General features: G+C 40.4%; 1 protein-coding gene across 3 annotated transcripts in view; it reads right to left on the reverse strand.

Moving 5' to 3' along the window:
* The window catches only part of TMED8 (transmembrane p24 trafficking protein family member 8), a 42,353-nt gene that overhangs the window by 13,350 nt on the left and 14,739 nt on the right, over window positions 1-14,264 (reverse strand). The window contains exons 2-3 of one of the 3 annotated variants that reach the window (XM_008960977.4): window positions 3,320-3,398; window positions 2,659-2,715 (exon numbers count right to left, since the gene is read on the reverse strand). In XM_008960977.4, coding sequence (XP_008959225.1) covers window positions 2,659-2,715; window positions 3,320-3,398 — 136 coding nt within the window. Of the gene's footprint in view, window positions 1-2,658; window positions 2,716-3,319; window positions 3,399-14,264 lie in introns of those variants that run through there. The other 2 variants (XM_003808866.5, XM_055097319.2) reach the window with 2 other exon arrangements.

Genomic DNA, 14,264 nt, shown 5'->3' on the forward strand with positions numbered 1-14,264 from the left:
ATCTGGGACTACAGGCGCCCGCCACCACGCCCAGCTAATTTTTTTGTATTTTTAGTAGAGACGGGGTTTCATCATGTTAGCCAGGATGGTCTCGATCTCCTGACCTCGTGATCCACCCACCTCGGCCTCCCAAAGTGCTGGGATTACAGGCATGAGCCACCGCGCCTGGCTGTTTTAATTTCTAATATAGTAAATATTGATAGATATAACCCACACAAACAAAAATTCTTTGGGTCCTTAATAATTTTTAAGAGTATAAAGGTCTGAGAATCCCTGCCTTGAGGGCATCATTTCCTCAAAGAGGTTGAGTAAATGACTGGAAAATGGTAGTATACACCTCATGCGGGAAACAGAAGGAGGCTTCATTTTAGAGTTTATTAGTTTGTTTCTTTTCTTTTTTAACATAAACAAGAAGAATCACTCCTTCAGATAAAACAGAGCCATCTTTTGGAATATCCAAAATTACTCCAACCTATCTCAGGACAGACAAGAGGAGGTCACTCCAAGAATCAGAGCTGTGGGATTCTGTTGATCTTTATAGGTTCACTTGGGTAATTCAGTGTAAGCTGTAAACTGGCCTAGGCTGCGGGTCTATTTTAATGCTCTTCAACCCAGAAATTATAGTCCATTTCTGTTTCTTGACACTGTGTATCATCTGCCTCCTCTACTAGAAAGTAAGCTTGGTGGCAGGCACTGGGTCTCACTGCCTCTGTATGCACAGCACTGGGAACCAAGTCTGCCACCTGGAACTCTAAGGCCCATTTTTTTTTTTTTTTTTTTGAGACAGAGTCTTGCTCTGTCGCCCAAGCTGGGGTGTAGTGGCATGATCTTGGATCTCGGCTCACTGCAACTCTGCCTCCCTGGTTCAAGCAATTCTCTTGCCTCAGCCTCCCGAGTAGCTGGGACTACAGGTGTGCACCACCACGCCTGGCTAATTTTTTGTATTTTTAATAGAGACGGGGTTTCACCATGTTGGCCAGGGTGGTCTCAAACTTCTGACCTCAGATGATCCACCCGCCTCTGCCTCCCAAAGTGCTGGGATTACAGGCGTGAGCCACCTCGCCCAGCCCTAAGGCCCTTTGCACTCTGACCTCACCTCTCAGAATCCTCACTCTGCCCTGGTCCCTCCAGCCACAACAGCCTCTTCAATCCTTGATAGTCCTCAAACACCCCAAGTACTCTCCCACTTGAGAGCTTTTGCATTTGCTGTAACCTCTGCCTAGAATACTCTTCTAGGACATTAACTCTTCTTTAGTTAACTGAAGACTTCCTTCCTGCAGGTTTTCTGCTGAGAGGTTTCTCACAGGTCTGTATATAAAATGTGTGCCCCTTTCTGGCCTTGTCACTGTTTCTGCCCTTACCCAGCTTCATTTTTCTTCACTGCACCTATTACTGCCTGACATGATATGGAGCATATTTTGTTGATTGCAAGATGCACACTGGCTTTTAGATTTTAACACAACTGAAATATAGGATGTCTTAAAAATTGATGATATCTTAAAAGTGCCGTGGGCCTGGATTGACATCAACTCTTTCCACAAGAGATTTGCATTTGCTTCTGCCAGTACTTAGGAATGCTACCAATCTGAGACTTCTTGAAATTAAGTTCTCTGTTTAGGGTTTTGTTTAATCCTCCTGGCAGAGTGAATTTAGACAAGACACTGGCTAATACCAACTGGTGGTTCCTATTCTCAGGGGAGATATTTTTTCCTCCTATGACACAGTGTCAAGTTTGAGACAATCAAGCTTCCTTGCTGTCCTTTTCTGTGTGGGGGATTTTTGTCTTTATATTTTCACTGAAGGTGCAGGTTTTTGGTATCCCAGTTGCATATGGGGGGTCTATTAGATGATCCATCTTAAGCATTTCTTCCTCTCTTGGTGGGACGTGAAAGCACATCTTACAGTTGACGGCAACTTAAGAGTCTGTGAAGTATGATGTGTAATTGTTTTCTGTCCACTTTCCCCACTAGAACGTAAGCTCCCTGAGAGCAGTGATGGACTATTTTGTTCATTTGTGGTTTCTTTAGTACCTAGAACAGTATCAGGTACATGGTAGGCTCCCAACAAACATCTGTTGAATAAATATTAGCCCCAAAATATTTGTTGAATAAAAAATGAATAAGTTAATTTTTGCTTGGGAATAAAAGAGAAATTCTGGATCAGACTATCATTTATAATATTGGAAAGGTGAGACTACAACAGGCTATCTGAATCATTAGCTTGACTTACTGTGTATGACATCTAAAATTGTCTCTTTGTCTTTGTGCATGCTAATCTGAAAAAATATGGTTCTGCTTATTTAAAAAACATATTTTAAGGCTTGGTGTGGTGGCTCATGCCTGTGGTCCTAGCTACTCACAAAGCTGAGGTGGGAGGGTTGCATGGTCCAGGAGCTTGAGGCTGCAGTGAGTTATGACTGCCTACCGTGCTCCAGCCTGGGCAACAAAGCAAGACTCTGTCTCAAGAAATAATTAAATAATAAAATTATGTTAAACAGGATATGTGCCACCCACATAAATTTAATATTCACATTAGCATTTTATGCTCTAGAGAATTAGAAAAGGGCATTTGGGGAAAGATTAATTTCAAATTACTTGATGCTGGTGATAAGCCACGTAAAGGAAAAGCCTCCGCTTTAAGCTTCTGGTTTGTACTGACCTGGAGCAAGGAGGCCATCTCAAAGGAAGGGGAGAGCCTAGCGGCAAGCCAGCCTCACTAGAAAAGATAGAAAGTTGTGCCGTTTCCATTTCCAATAGACACATAAGCATAAGAAGTAAGCCTCAGGCATCACATTCACTGGATTTTTATCTTCACTCAGCAAATGTTAGAAACAAACGTTAAAAATTAAATCCCTGGCCCGGCGCAGTGGCTCACGCCTGTAATCCCAGCACTTTGGGAGGCCAAGGTGGGCGGATCACAAGGTCAGGAGTTCGAGACCAGCATGTCCAATATGATGAAACCCCGTCTCTACTAAAAAATACAAAAATTAGCCAGGCGTGGTGGCGCGTGCCTGTAGTCCCAGCTACTACAGGCGTGTAGTCTGCCACCATGCCCTGCTAATCTTTTTTTTTTTTTTTTTTTGTATTTTTAGTAGAAACGGGGTTTCACTGTGTTAGCCAGGATGGTCTCGATCTCCTCACCTCGTGATCCACCCGCCTCGGCCTCCCAAAGTGCTGGGATTACAGGCGTGAGCCACTGCGCCCGGCCCACATTCTTTACTTTAACTTGCCTCCCCGCTTAAAGTCACTACCTATTTCTTTCACCAATTCCTCATCTCAGAAGATAAAACCTGTGAAAGCATTCTATCCAAAGTGGTTACCTGTGGGGTGAGGAGCAGGGTTCTGGATCGGTGGCAGAAGCCAATAGAGAGGTATCCTTGTTTTCTAGATCTTCATTCTCTAGAAAACCATAGAAAGAAAGAATTCAATATCTGAGAGGGAATACAATCATAATTATCTTGTACCTTTAAAAAAAATCTAGCAATTTCAACCAAATTCTTCCCAAAAATATTCTGGTATGAACTTTATACTCTCAGAGGCCCAACACATAAATTATTCAAGTCATCATATCCAAGTATTCTCAGACAGTCATAACTCATTCATAAAAAATAAATCATTTCTAAAACAAGGCTCCAAAAATTAATCCTAATTTAAGAATCATATTTCTGCCAGGTGAAGTGGCTCACACCTATAATCCCAACACTTTGGAAGGCCAAGGCAGGAGGATCACTTGAGACCAGGAGTTCAAAACCAGCCTGGGCAACAAAGCAAGACCCTGTCTCTAAAAAAAATTAAGGCCAGATGCAGTGGTTCATGCCTGTAATCCCAGCACTTTGGGAGGCTGAGGTGAGTCAGGAGTTCAAGACCAGCCTGATCAACACAGTGAAACCCCATCTCTACTAAAAATACAAAATTAGCCAGGCATGATGGTGCACACCTGTAATCCCAGCTACTTGGTAGGCTGAGGCAGAAGAATCACTTGAACCCGGGAGGCGGAGGTTGCAGTGAGCAGAGATCACACCATTGCACTCCAGCCTGGGCAACAACAGCAAAACTCCGTCTCAAAAATAATAATAATAAATTTTAAAAATTAAAAAAAAATAGGGCCAGGCACGGTGGCTCACACTTGTAATCCCAGCACTTTGGGAGGCCGAGGTGGGCGGATCACTCGAGGTCAGGAGTTCGAGACCAGCCTGGCCAACATGGCGAAACCACGTCTCTACTAAAAACATAAAAATTAGCCGGGCATGGTGGCACGCAGCTGTAATCCCAGCTACTCAGGAGGCTGAGGCAGAAGAGTCACTTGAACCCAGGAGGTGGAGGTTGCAGTGAGCTGAGATCACACCACTGCACTCCAGCCTGGGCAACAGAGCGAGACTCCAACTCAATTAAAAAAAAAATTTATAAAAAGAAAGAAATCATATTTCTCAGAAAGCAGATGGTTAAATTAGGCAGAACATAGAGGGTAGAGTGGGATGTAAGATAAACTGAATTTAGCATCAAAGTATAAAGTGTCACTTCTACATTCAATAAGCTCAGATCAATGTACCCAAGGTCAGGTAAAGGACTTTTGTATTTTCATTTATTTATTCAATCACTCATTTACCAATGATTTATTGAATAACTAGTGCCCTCAAGGAGTATATAGGTGAAATACATAATGAAGGCCATGTTCTCAAGCTCAAAAGAAGCCTATGTATGGCTGGTCTTATCACAGCCATTTTTGCAGTAAGGAACTTAAGGCATAGAGACAGGACTCAAACCCAGGCAGTTGTGCTCTTAACCATCAGATGCTACTTAGTTTTGTGGGTTATTCATTTAGCCTTTCCTTGAACACCCAGATAGCATATGGTTTAGTGCATTTAGACAGCCCCTCATTAAACTCCCCCTGTGTAAGACAACAAGACACTGAAGACTAAAGTTTACTTCTCAATACAAAATGCAACTTAAGTAAACCTCAAACATTGAAAGTTTCAGAGTTTGGTAGCAAACTCAAAGTGAAAATGACAGGCAAAATTTTTAATCCAAGCTTAATTTAGTCTCGTGTTTTATATGTGAACAAGATCTATTTTTCTTTTCTTTTCCTTGTTTTTTTTTTTTGGGGGGGGGGACAGGGTGTCCTCTATCACCCAGGCTGGAGTGCAGTGACACAATTATGACTCTCGGCTTCTTGGCAACCTCAACCTTCCAGGCACAAGCGATCCTCTCACCTCAGCCTCCTGAGTAGCTGGGACCACAGGCACACCCCGCCATGCCAGACTAATTTTTTTTTTTTTTTTTGTAGAGACGGGGGTCTCACTATGTTGCCCAGGCAGGCTTGTCTTGAATTCCTGGGCTCAAGTGATCCTCCCACCTCAGCCTCCCAAAGTGCTGAGATTACAGGCGTGAGCCACTGTGCCCAACCAAGATCTATTTTTCTTTGGGTCAATTCAGTCTCACAGGTAGAAAGACCTTAGAGCTCCTGCCATCTAATTTTTCTCCCAACAAAGAAACACTGTTCCCCAGTCTCTGCCACTCTGTAAAGAGGCCCATTCACTGAGGGAAAATGCAAAGAGAAAGTTCTCCCCTCTGTTGACCTAAGTGAAATGTGCTTTCTAATAAATTCTACTCTTTGACCACTACTCCCAACAATATCCTTTCCCATATTGACAGCTGGCTGTCACATTTCCACAAGTTCCTTCTCCTCAGGCTGGTCATCTTCACTCCATACAGCCTGTGACCATGCTGGCCCCCTTTAGCCGCTCCACTTAGTTTGTTCCATTTAAAGAAAGGAGCCAAAATGAACAACTTTTCCAGGTGTGTTCCAATCCGTGCAGACTACACTGACAATAACCTCTTAAAAAGGACACAATATTTCTTGACATAATACCCTAACCAGGCACTACATTTCTTAACTGCAAACTTACTGTTGGCCTAAATAAGTCAATCAAGATCTCCAGGGCTTATAAAAATAAACTTTTTCTAAGCCCACTCTCTCCTATGCTCTATTTTTTAAAATAGACTTTTGGAAAATAATTGATTTTTTAACTTAAAACCAGGACTTTATATACCCTATTACTTATTTCAAATTAACTTTTTGAAATTATACTAATGCTTTGTTCATTGTAGAAAAAAGTACAGATAAGAAAACATTTTGCATCTACCCTTCCAGACTTTATTTCCTTTAAAATAATTTTTAATATACAGATAATCCATTGTTCACTGTAAAAAAAAAAATCAGGAAATACAGATAAGCAAAACAACAACAAACTAACCGTAACCCCACTAACCAAAGATTACCACTGTTAACTTTTTAAAAAAAGACACAAGGTTGGCTGGGTGCAGTGGCTCATGCCTGTAATCCCAGCACTTTGGGAGGCCAAGGAGGGTGGATCACCTGAGGTCAGGAGTTCAAGACCAGCCCGGCCAACATGGCAAAACCCTGTCCTACTAGAAAATACCAAAATTAGGTAGACGTGGTGGTGAGCACCTGTAATCCCAGCTACTCGGGAGGCTGAGGCAGGAGAATCACTTGAACCCTGGAGGAAGAGGTTGCAGTGAGCTAAGATTGCACCACTGTACTCCAGCCTGGGCGACGAAGGAAGACTCCATCTCAAAAAAAAAAAAAAGACAAGAGGTTTCTTTATGTTGCCCAAGCTAGTCTCGATCTCTTGGGCTCAAGCGGTCCTCCCACCTCCCCCTCCCAAAGTGCTGGGGTTACAGCACGGCACCTGGCCAACTGTTAACATTTTGATGTATATCCCTTGAGAAATACATTTATACATATATGCATACAAATACAAATGTATATGTATTGTGTGTGTGTATGTGTGTTTCTGAAAGGACATGCACTAAACACTTTTTTTTTTTTTTTTTTGAGACATAGTCTTGCTCTGTTGCCCAGGCTGGAGTGCAATGGCACGATCTCGGCTCACTGCAACCTCTGTCTCCGTGTTCAAGCGATTCTCCTGCCTCAGCCTCCTGAGTAGCTGGAATTACAGGCACACACCACCACACCCGGCTAATTTTTTGTATTTTTAGTAGAGATGGGTTTTCACCATGTTGTCCAAGCTGGTCTCAAACTCCTGACCTCAGGTGATCCACCCGCCTCGGCCTCCCAAAGTGCTGGGATTACAGGCGTGACCCACCACGGCCAATAAACACTTTTAATGAACATTCTTCAGAGTCAATAAAGATAGGGCTATATCATAATTTTAAATGGCTACATATTATCCCATACGTTGCCCCATTATTTCTTTAACCAATTCTTAACCTTCTACTGGTAGAGCTAGTGCTTATTCCAAATCTTTCATTGTTACAGGCAATGATGCTGTCTATAAGAATTACAGATTGTTATAGACTGTTAGAGATAATGATGTTCTATTGGCATTATCTACAACACTTTCTTAAGAACCTCCCCCGTCAACAGCCTTGGAAGTGGCAGTTCCTATGATTAAGGTACACTGTGTTGGCCATAGTTCATTGGTTTCCGGTGAGCACCTGCCCAAAAGTCAGTCTGATTCTCTTCCATAAAATCTGGAGTTGGTATCCAAGACGGAAACAGACTGTGGAGAACTTTGTCAGTTTAGGAGCTGAGCCTGCCTTTTGGGAGAAGCCTTCACAGGCCACATAAAAGCAGATGACTAAGCAGAGAAGATAATTTTCAGAGAGTACAATGATGCATTCAAGTAAAGGGAAAGAAAAACAAGGGGACCTCTGAGTCTAGGAGAGAAACAGACCAGAGAGGCTACTTTGTAACACCATGAGGTTCAAGTGTGCTCCTCCAACTGGAGTCTGTAAGAGGCCTTACATAGTAACAATGAGCTCTTTTTTCCTTTTTATTGTGAAATAAACCACACATATGAAAGACTGCATGAAAAGAAGATACAGAGCTAAAATATTAATAATACAAATACCTGCACACCTACTAACTAGGTGAATTATTAGTACTTTAGAATTCCCCTACCCAATGCCCTTTCCTATCCTGTATTCCCTGTTCCAAATTCTGAGTAAATTATTCCTTGCTATTCTTTATATATTTTAACTAATTACTGCTGTTTAAAAACCTTTATTGTAGAAAATGTTAAACATATACAAAATCACAAAATTAGATCACAGTAGAATGAAGACTCATGCACCCTACCTATGTTTTCAACAAGATTTTACTTGGCCTGGTTTCCTCCATGCCCTACCTTCTTGCCCCACCCACCAAAAGATTATTTCAAACAAAGCCCAGACATCATTGTATCTACCATTACATTCATTTAGAACAAATCTCTAAAGAAGAAGACTTTCAACACAGGTACAACAACATTATCACTCCTACAAAATTGGCAATTCCTCAATATCATCTCATACCCAGCCCATGTTCAAATTTCTCCAAGTTGTCTCCCAGAATTTCTTCTTAGGAGCTGGTTTGTTTGAATCAGAATCCAAATAAAGTTCACACACTAAATTTACCTTATAATCTCTTAATCTACATCAATCCTCGCCACCATGGGTCTGTATACAATATATTTGTTGACATTTTTAAAAACTGATCTGCAGACTTTTCAAACATTCAGAATTTGGCTGACTGCCTTTTCATGGTATCACTTAACAGATTATTTTATGCACTATATTTCCTATAAACCGGTCATAGATGTAGAGCTTCACTGTCCAGTATAGTAATTACTAGTACACGTAGCTAAATTTAAATTTAAAAGAATTTAAAATTCGGTCCACCCATCTCAACTAGCCACATTTCAAGTACTCAACAGCCATGAGTTGCTAGTGGCTACTGTTGCCAGGGAGCACATTTTCACCATCAAAGCAATTCTATTGGACTGTGTTGATCTAGAGGCTTGACTCAATTCAGGTTCAGTTTTGTTCTTGCAAGAATATTCCAGAAGTAACATATGTAATTCCTATTGTATTACATTAAGAGGCACATAATCTATGGTTATTACAAGTTTAATGATAAAAAGATTAGGTTCATGTTTTCAGCCTAATCCACCATCAAGCTCCTCATTAACCCTGCACCTAGTGGCTTTAGCAGGCATTCATGATCATTGTCTAAAATAGATACAGGATTTCATTAAAAACTAGAAAATGACTTTTCCAATTCTAGCACTTTCTACAGTTGTTCTTAGTTGGAATTCTACTAAAAACAAAATTTCCCCTCATCAACTACTTGGCTACTCTGACACAGTCATAAGAGAAAAGCAGGATAAAGACTTGATCCTTCACCAACTGAGTTAGAATCATAACAACCTCCAAAGGTAACCAATGATTTGTTCTTTGAAGTATTGTTAGAAACACATGAATTTTAGCATATTTTATGTGCTTCAAGTTTTCCTAATTTTGGCCTGTGGGAGCTCCTCAAAGTTGGCTCTTGTGTCCTTTTAAGATGACACCAGTGGTCTTGCTTATAGCATAAGTTCTGAGCTTTAAAATCTTACAAATGCCTGTCCCACACTTGGAATCAACTATTTCTCTAAGGAGTCCTGGTTCTTTTTCATTAGAAATTGTCTTTAAAGGCTGGGCATGGTAGCTCACACCTGTAATCCCAACACTTTGGGAGGCTGAGGCAGGTGGATCACCTGAGGTCAGGAGATGGAGACCAGCCTGGCCAACATGGTGAAACCCCGTCTCTACTGAAAATACAAAAATTAGCTGGGCATGGTGGCACACATCTGTAATCCTAGGTACTTGGGAGGCTGAGGCATGAGAATCGCTGGAACCTAGGAGGCGGAGGTTGCAGTGAGCTGAGATCGTGCCAAGGCACTCCAGCCTGGGTGATGGAGTGAGGCTCTGTCTCCAAAAAAAAAAAAAAAAAGAAATTGTATTTAAAGACCACAATCAATGTAAAATATTACACATATCACACACACACACACACACACGAATATATATATATATCCTAAATGTCATATATTAATATCACATATAAAAATATACATGTAAAATGAATTCATGCAAATACTTCTAATTCAGATTACAGGATTTTTCTTTTTTTTTTTGAGACGGAGTCTTGCTCTGTCGCCCAGGCTAGAGTGCAGTGGCACAATCTCTGCTCACTGCAACCTCCGCCTCCTGGGTTCAAGTAATTCTGCCTTAGCCTCCTGAGTAGCTAGGATTACAGGCACATGCCACCACGCCCAGCTAATTTTTGTATTTTTAGTAGAGACAGGGTTTCACCATGTTGGTCAGGCTGGTCTCAAACTCCTGACCTCGTGATCCGCCCGCCTCAGCCTCCCAAAGTCCTGGAATTACAGGCATGAGCCACCACGCCTGGCCCAGATTACAAGATTTTAACCTAACTTTAATTCTATATTTGTATTTTTCGGTCTTGTTGTGGAAAATCCTGGATCTTAATAATATTCACATATATACATATTTGCTTTCTTCTACAATGTAAATAGTTTTAAACGAATAACAGTATAACTAAGGATATGGATATTATAACATTCTTCTCCTTAGCTTTTAACCTTCCATTATTTGTTTTTGAAAACATAAGGAAATACATATACATATAGTTGTATGTTGCCCCCATTTTAGAAAAAAATACACGTTCTTCTTCTGCAACTTTTGTTTGTTTGTTTGTTTGTTTGTTTTTGAGACAGGGTCTTGCTGTGTCACCCAGGCTGGAGTACAGTGGTGCGATCACAGCTCAATGCAGTCTCAACCTCCCTGGCTTAAGCGATTCTCCTGCCTCAGGCTCCCAAGTAACTGGAACCACAGTCCCATGCCACCACACCTGGCTAATTTTTTAAATTTTCTGTAGAGATGGCGTTTCGCCATGTAGCCCAGGCTGATCTCAAAACTCCTGAGCTCAAGCAATATGCCCACCCCGGACTCCCAAAGTGCTAGGATTACAGGCATGAGCCACTGTGCCCAGCTACAACTTGTTTTTATCACTTAACAACACAGCCTAGAAGAGCTTTCAAGTTGGTGGATTTATCCACATTCAGTGGTGCAACCCAACTCCATGCAGACGGAAGCTCCTGCACTCAGGACCCTTCCAGGCCTCGCCCTATTTACCTCTTCATCTGGCTGTTTATCATTTATAATAAACACTGGTTTATTATATAAACACAGGCAGAAATTCTCCAGATGTCTCCCAGTAATGTCGAAGTTTTTATCCCAGTGTCACAAAGAAATACCAATGATGAAACAACATGACCTACCCAGGACAACCTACAACGACCTGAAGACATTTACTGGGGAGCTGTGTTGTTTTCATAATATCTGCTATCGAGTAAAACTGAAGAGTGGCTTTCTACTTGATCAAAAAACAGTTTAAAAAGAAATATTAATGAATATCAAAGGAGTAATGAAACCTGGCCTCAACGCCATTCTGGTACACACAGGTGGAGGCAAACCTTGGTTGTTAGATGTCTGAGCTGCAAAGAAAAGATCCACATGATTATCTGGGGATGTTTTGATAAATGGAGTACCTCAATCTGCCAATTTCAAATGTAATTCACATTCTGTGGTACAGGATGATATCATCATGGGCACTCTGACAGTGAGAAAAAATTTACAGTTCTCAGCAGCTCTTTGGCTTTCAACAACTATGACAAATAATAGGAAAAAAAAATTGAATGAATTAACATGGTCATTCAAGAGTTAGGTCCAGAAAAAGTGGCATTCCAAGATTGGAACTCCATTCATGGTGTGTCTGGAAAACATTACACAGATCTTCCTCATTACTTTAAATTTTTAAATTGTATATGTTTAAGGTGTACAACATAATGTTTTGATATACATATAGATGGTGAAATGGTTACCATATCAAACAAATCAACAAATCCATCATCCCACAGCTATCCTCTCTTTTTGTGATGTTGAACATCTTTTTATATACCTGTTGGCCATTGTATGTGGCAAAAGCACCTAAAATTTCCTTTTAGTAAAATTCCCAAGCAAAATATTATTAACCATAGTTCTCATATTGTACATTAGATCTCTAGACTTGTTCATCCTATGTATCTCTACTTTGTATCCTTTGACCTACACCTCCCCCTTTCCTCTACCATCACCACCACCACCACCACCTCTAGTAACCACTATTTTATCCTGTTTCTGTGTACTTGACTTTTTTTTTTTAGATTACATATATAAGAGAGATCGAGCAGTATTTTTCTTTTTGTGTCTGGCTTATTTTACTTAATATAATGTCATCCAGGCTCATCCATGTGTGGCAAATGGCAAGATCTCCTTCCTTTATAAGGCTAAATAATATTCCTCTGTGTGTATGTATGCACACCACAGCTTCTTTATTCATTTGTCTGTCAACGGACACATAGATTGTTTTCATATCTTGGCTATTGTGAATAATGCGACAATGAACAGATATCTGAGGCGGTGATTTCACTTCCTTTGGGTATATATTCAGAATAGGGGTTACTGGGTCATGTGGTAGTTCTACTTTTATTTAGGAATTTCCATACTATTTTTCACAATGGCTGCATCATCTACATTTGTACCAACAGTTGTTATCTCTTACCAAAGAGAAGTCATCCTAACAGGCATGAGGTGATATATCTCATTGTGGTTTTAATTTGCATTTCCCTTGTGACTACTGATGTTGAACATCTTTTCATGTACCTGTTGGCCATTTTTACGTCTTCTTTGGAAAAACACCCATTCAGATCCTTTGCCTTTTTTTTTTTTTTCAGACAGAGTCTCACTCTGTCACCCAGGCTGGAGTGCAGTGACACAATCTCGGCTCACTGCAACAACCTCTGTCTCCCAGGTTCAAGTGATTCTCCTGCCTCAGGCTCCCAGGTAGCTGGGATTACAGGTGCATGCCACCATGCCCAGCTAATTTTTTTGTATTTTCAGTAGAGACAGGGTTTCACCATGTTGACCAGGCTGGTCTCAAACTTCTGACTTCAAGTGATCTGCCCACCTTGGCCTCCCAAAGTGCTGGGATTACAGGCATGAGCCACCACGCCCGGCCCATTTCCATTCTTTTGCATGTGGAAATCCAGTTTTCCCAGAACCATTTATTGAAGAGACTATCTTTTCCCCATTGTGTCCTCTTAGTACCTTTGTCAAAAATTAGTTGGTCATATATGCTTGGGTTTGTTTCTAGGCTCTCAATTCTGATCTGCTGTTTTTATACTAGCACCATACTGTTTTAATTACTATAGCTTTTAATAGAATTTGAAATCAGAAAGTGTGATGCCTCAATGTTTTCTTTCTTAGGATTGCTTGTATATTCAGGGTATTTGTGGTTACATACAAATTTTAGAATTGTTTTTTCTACTTCTGTGAAGAATGTCATTAGAATTTGGATTGGGATTGTGTTAAATCTGCATATTGTTTTGGGTAGTATGAACATCTGAACAATATTAATTTTTCCAAATCATGAACACAGGATATCTTCCCATTTGTTTGTGTCTTCTTAATTTCTTTCATCAGTGTTTTATAGTCTTAAGTGTCCAGATCTTTCTGGTTAAGTTTATTCATAAGTATTTTTTTTCTTGAGACAGCGTCTCTATAAGCCATGCTGGAGTGCAGTGGCACAATCACAGCTCACTGCAGCCTCGACCTCCACGGCTCAAGCAATCCTCCCACCTCAGCCTCCCGAGTAGCTGGGACAACAGGCATGGGCTACCACACTAGGCTAATTTATTAAGTATTCTTTATGCTACTGTAAATTGGGATTATTTTCTTGATTTTTTTGGATAGGTTGTTACTGTGTACAGAAATGTAACTGATTTTTGTACACTGATTTTTTTATCCTGCAACTTTATTGATATCATTTATTAATTCTAAGTTTTTTTGTAGAGTTTTTGGGGTTATTTACATATAAGATCATGTCATCTGCAAATGGACATAACTTCTACCATTCAGCTAACTGTATGCCTTTTTTTTTTCTTGTCTGCTTGCTCTTGCTAGCACTTCCATTACTATGTTGAATAGAAGTGGTGAGAGTGGTCATCCTTGCCTTGTGCCAGATCATAGAGAAAAAGTTTTCATTTTTCCACACTGATTATGACACTGGCTTTGGGTTTTTCATAAGCAGTCTTTATTACGTTGAGTAAATTTCTTTCTACATCTAAAGTTGTTGCCAGTTTAAAATAAGCTATTCTAACTATAATTTATTCTATATAAGCCTCATGGTAACCACAAAGCAAAAAAACCACCCCAGATAAACAAATAATAAAGAGAAAAGAATCAAAGCTCAGCATTATAGAAAATCACCAAATCACAAAGGAAAACAAGAGTAAGAAAGGAACAAGGGCTCTACAAAACAACCAGAAAACAATTAACAAAATAGCAGAAGTAAGTCCT

Source organism: Pan paniscus, chromosome 15 (assembly GCF_029289425.2).
Source record: "Pan paniscus chromosome 15, NHGRI_mPanPan1-v2.0_pri, whole genome shotgun sequence".
Classification (NCBI taxonomy): Eukaryota; Metazoa; Chordata; class Mammalia; order Primates; family Hominidae; genus Pan; species Pan paniscus.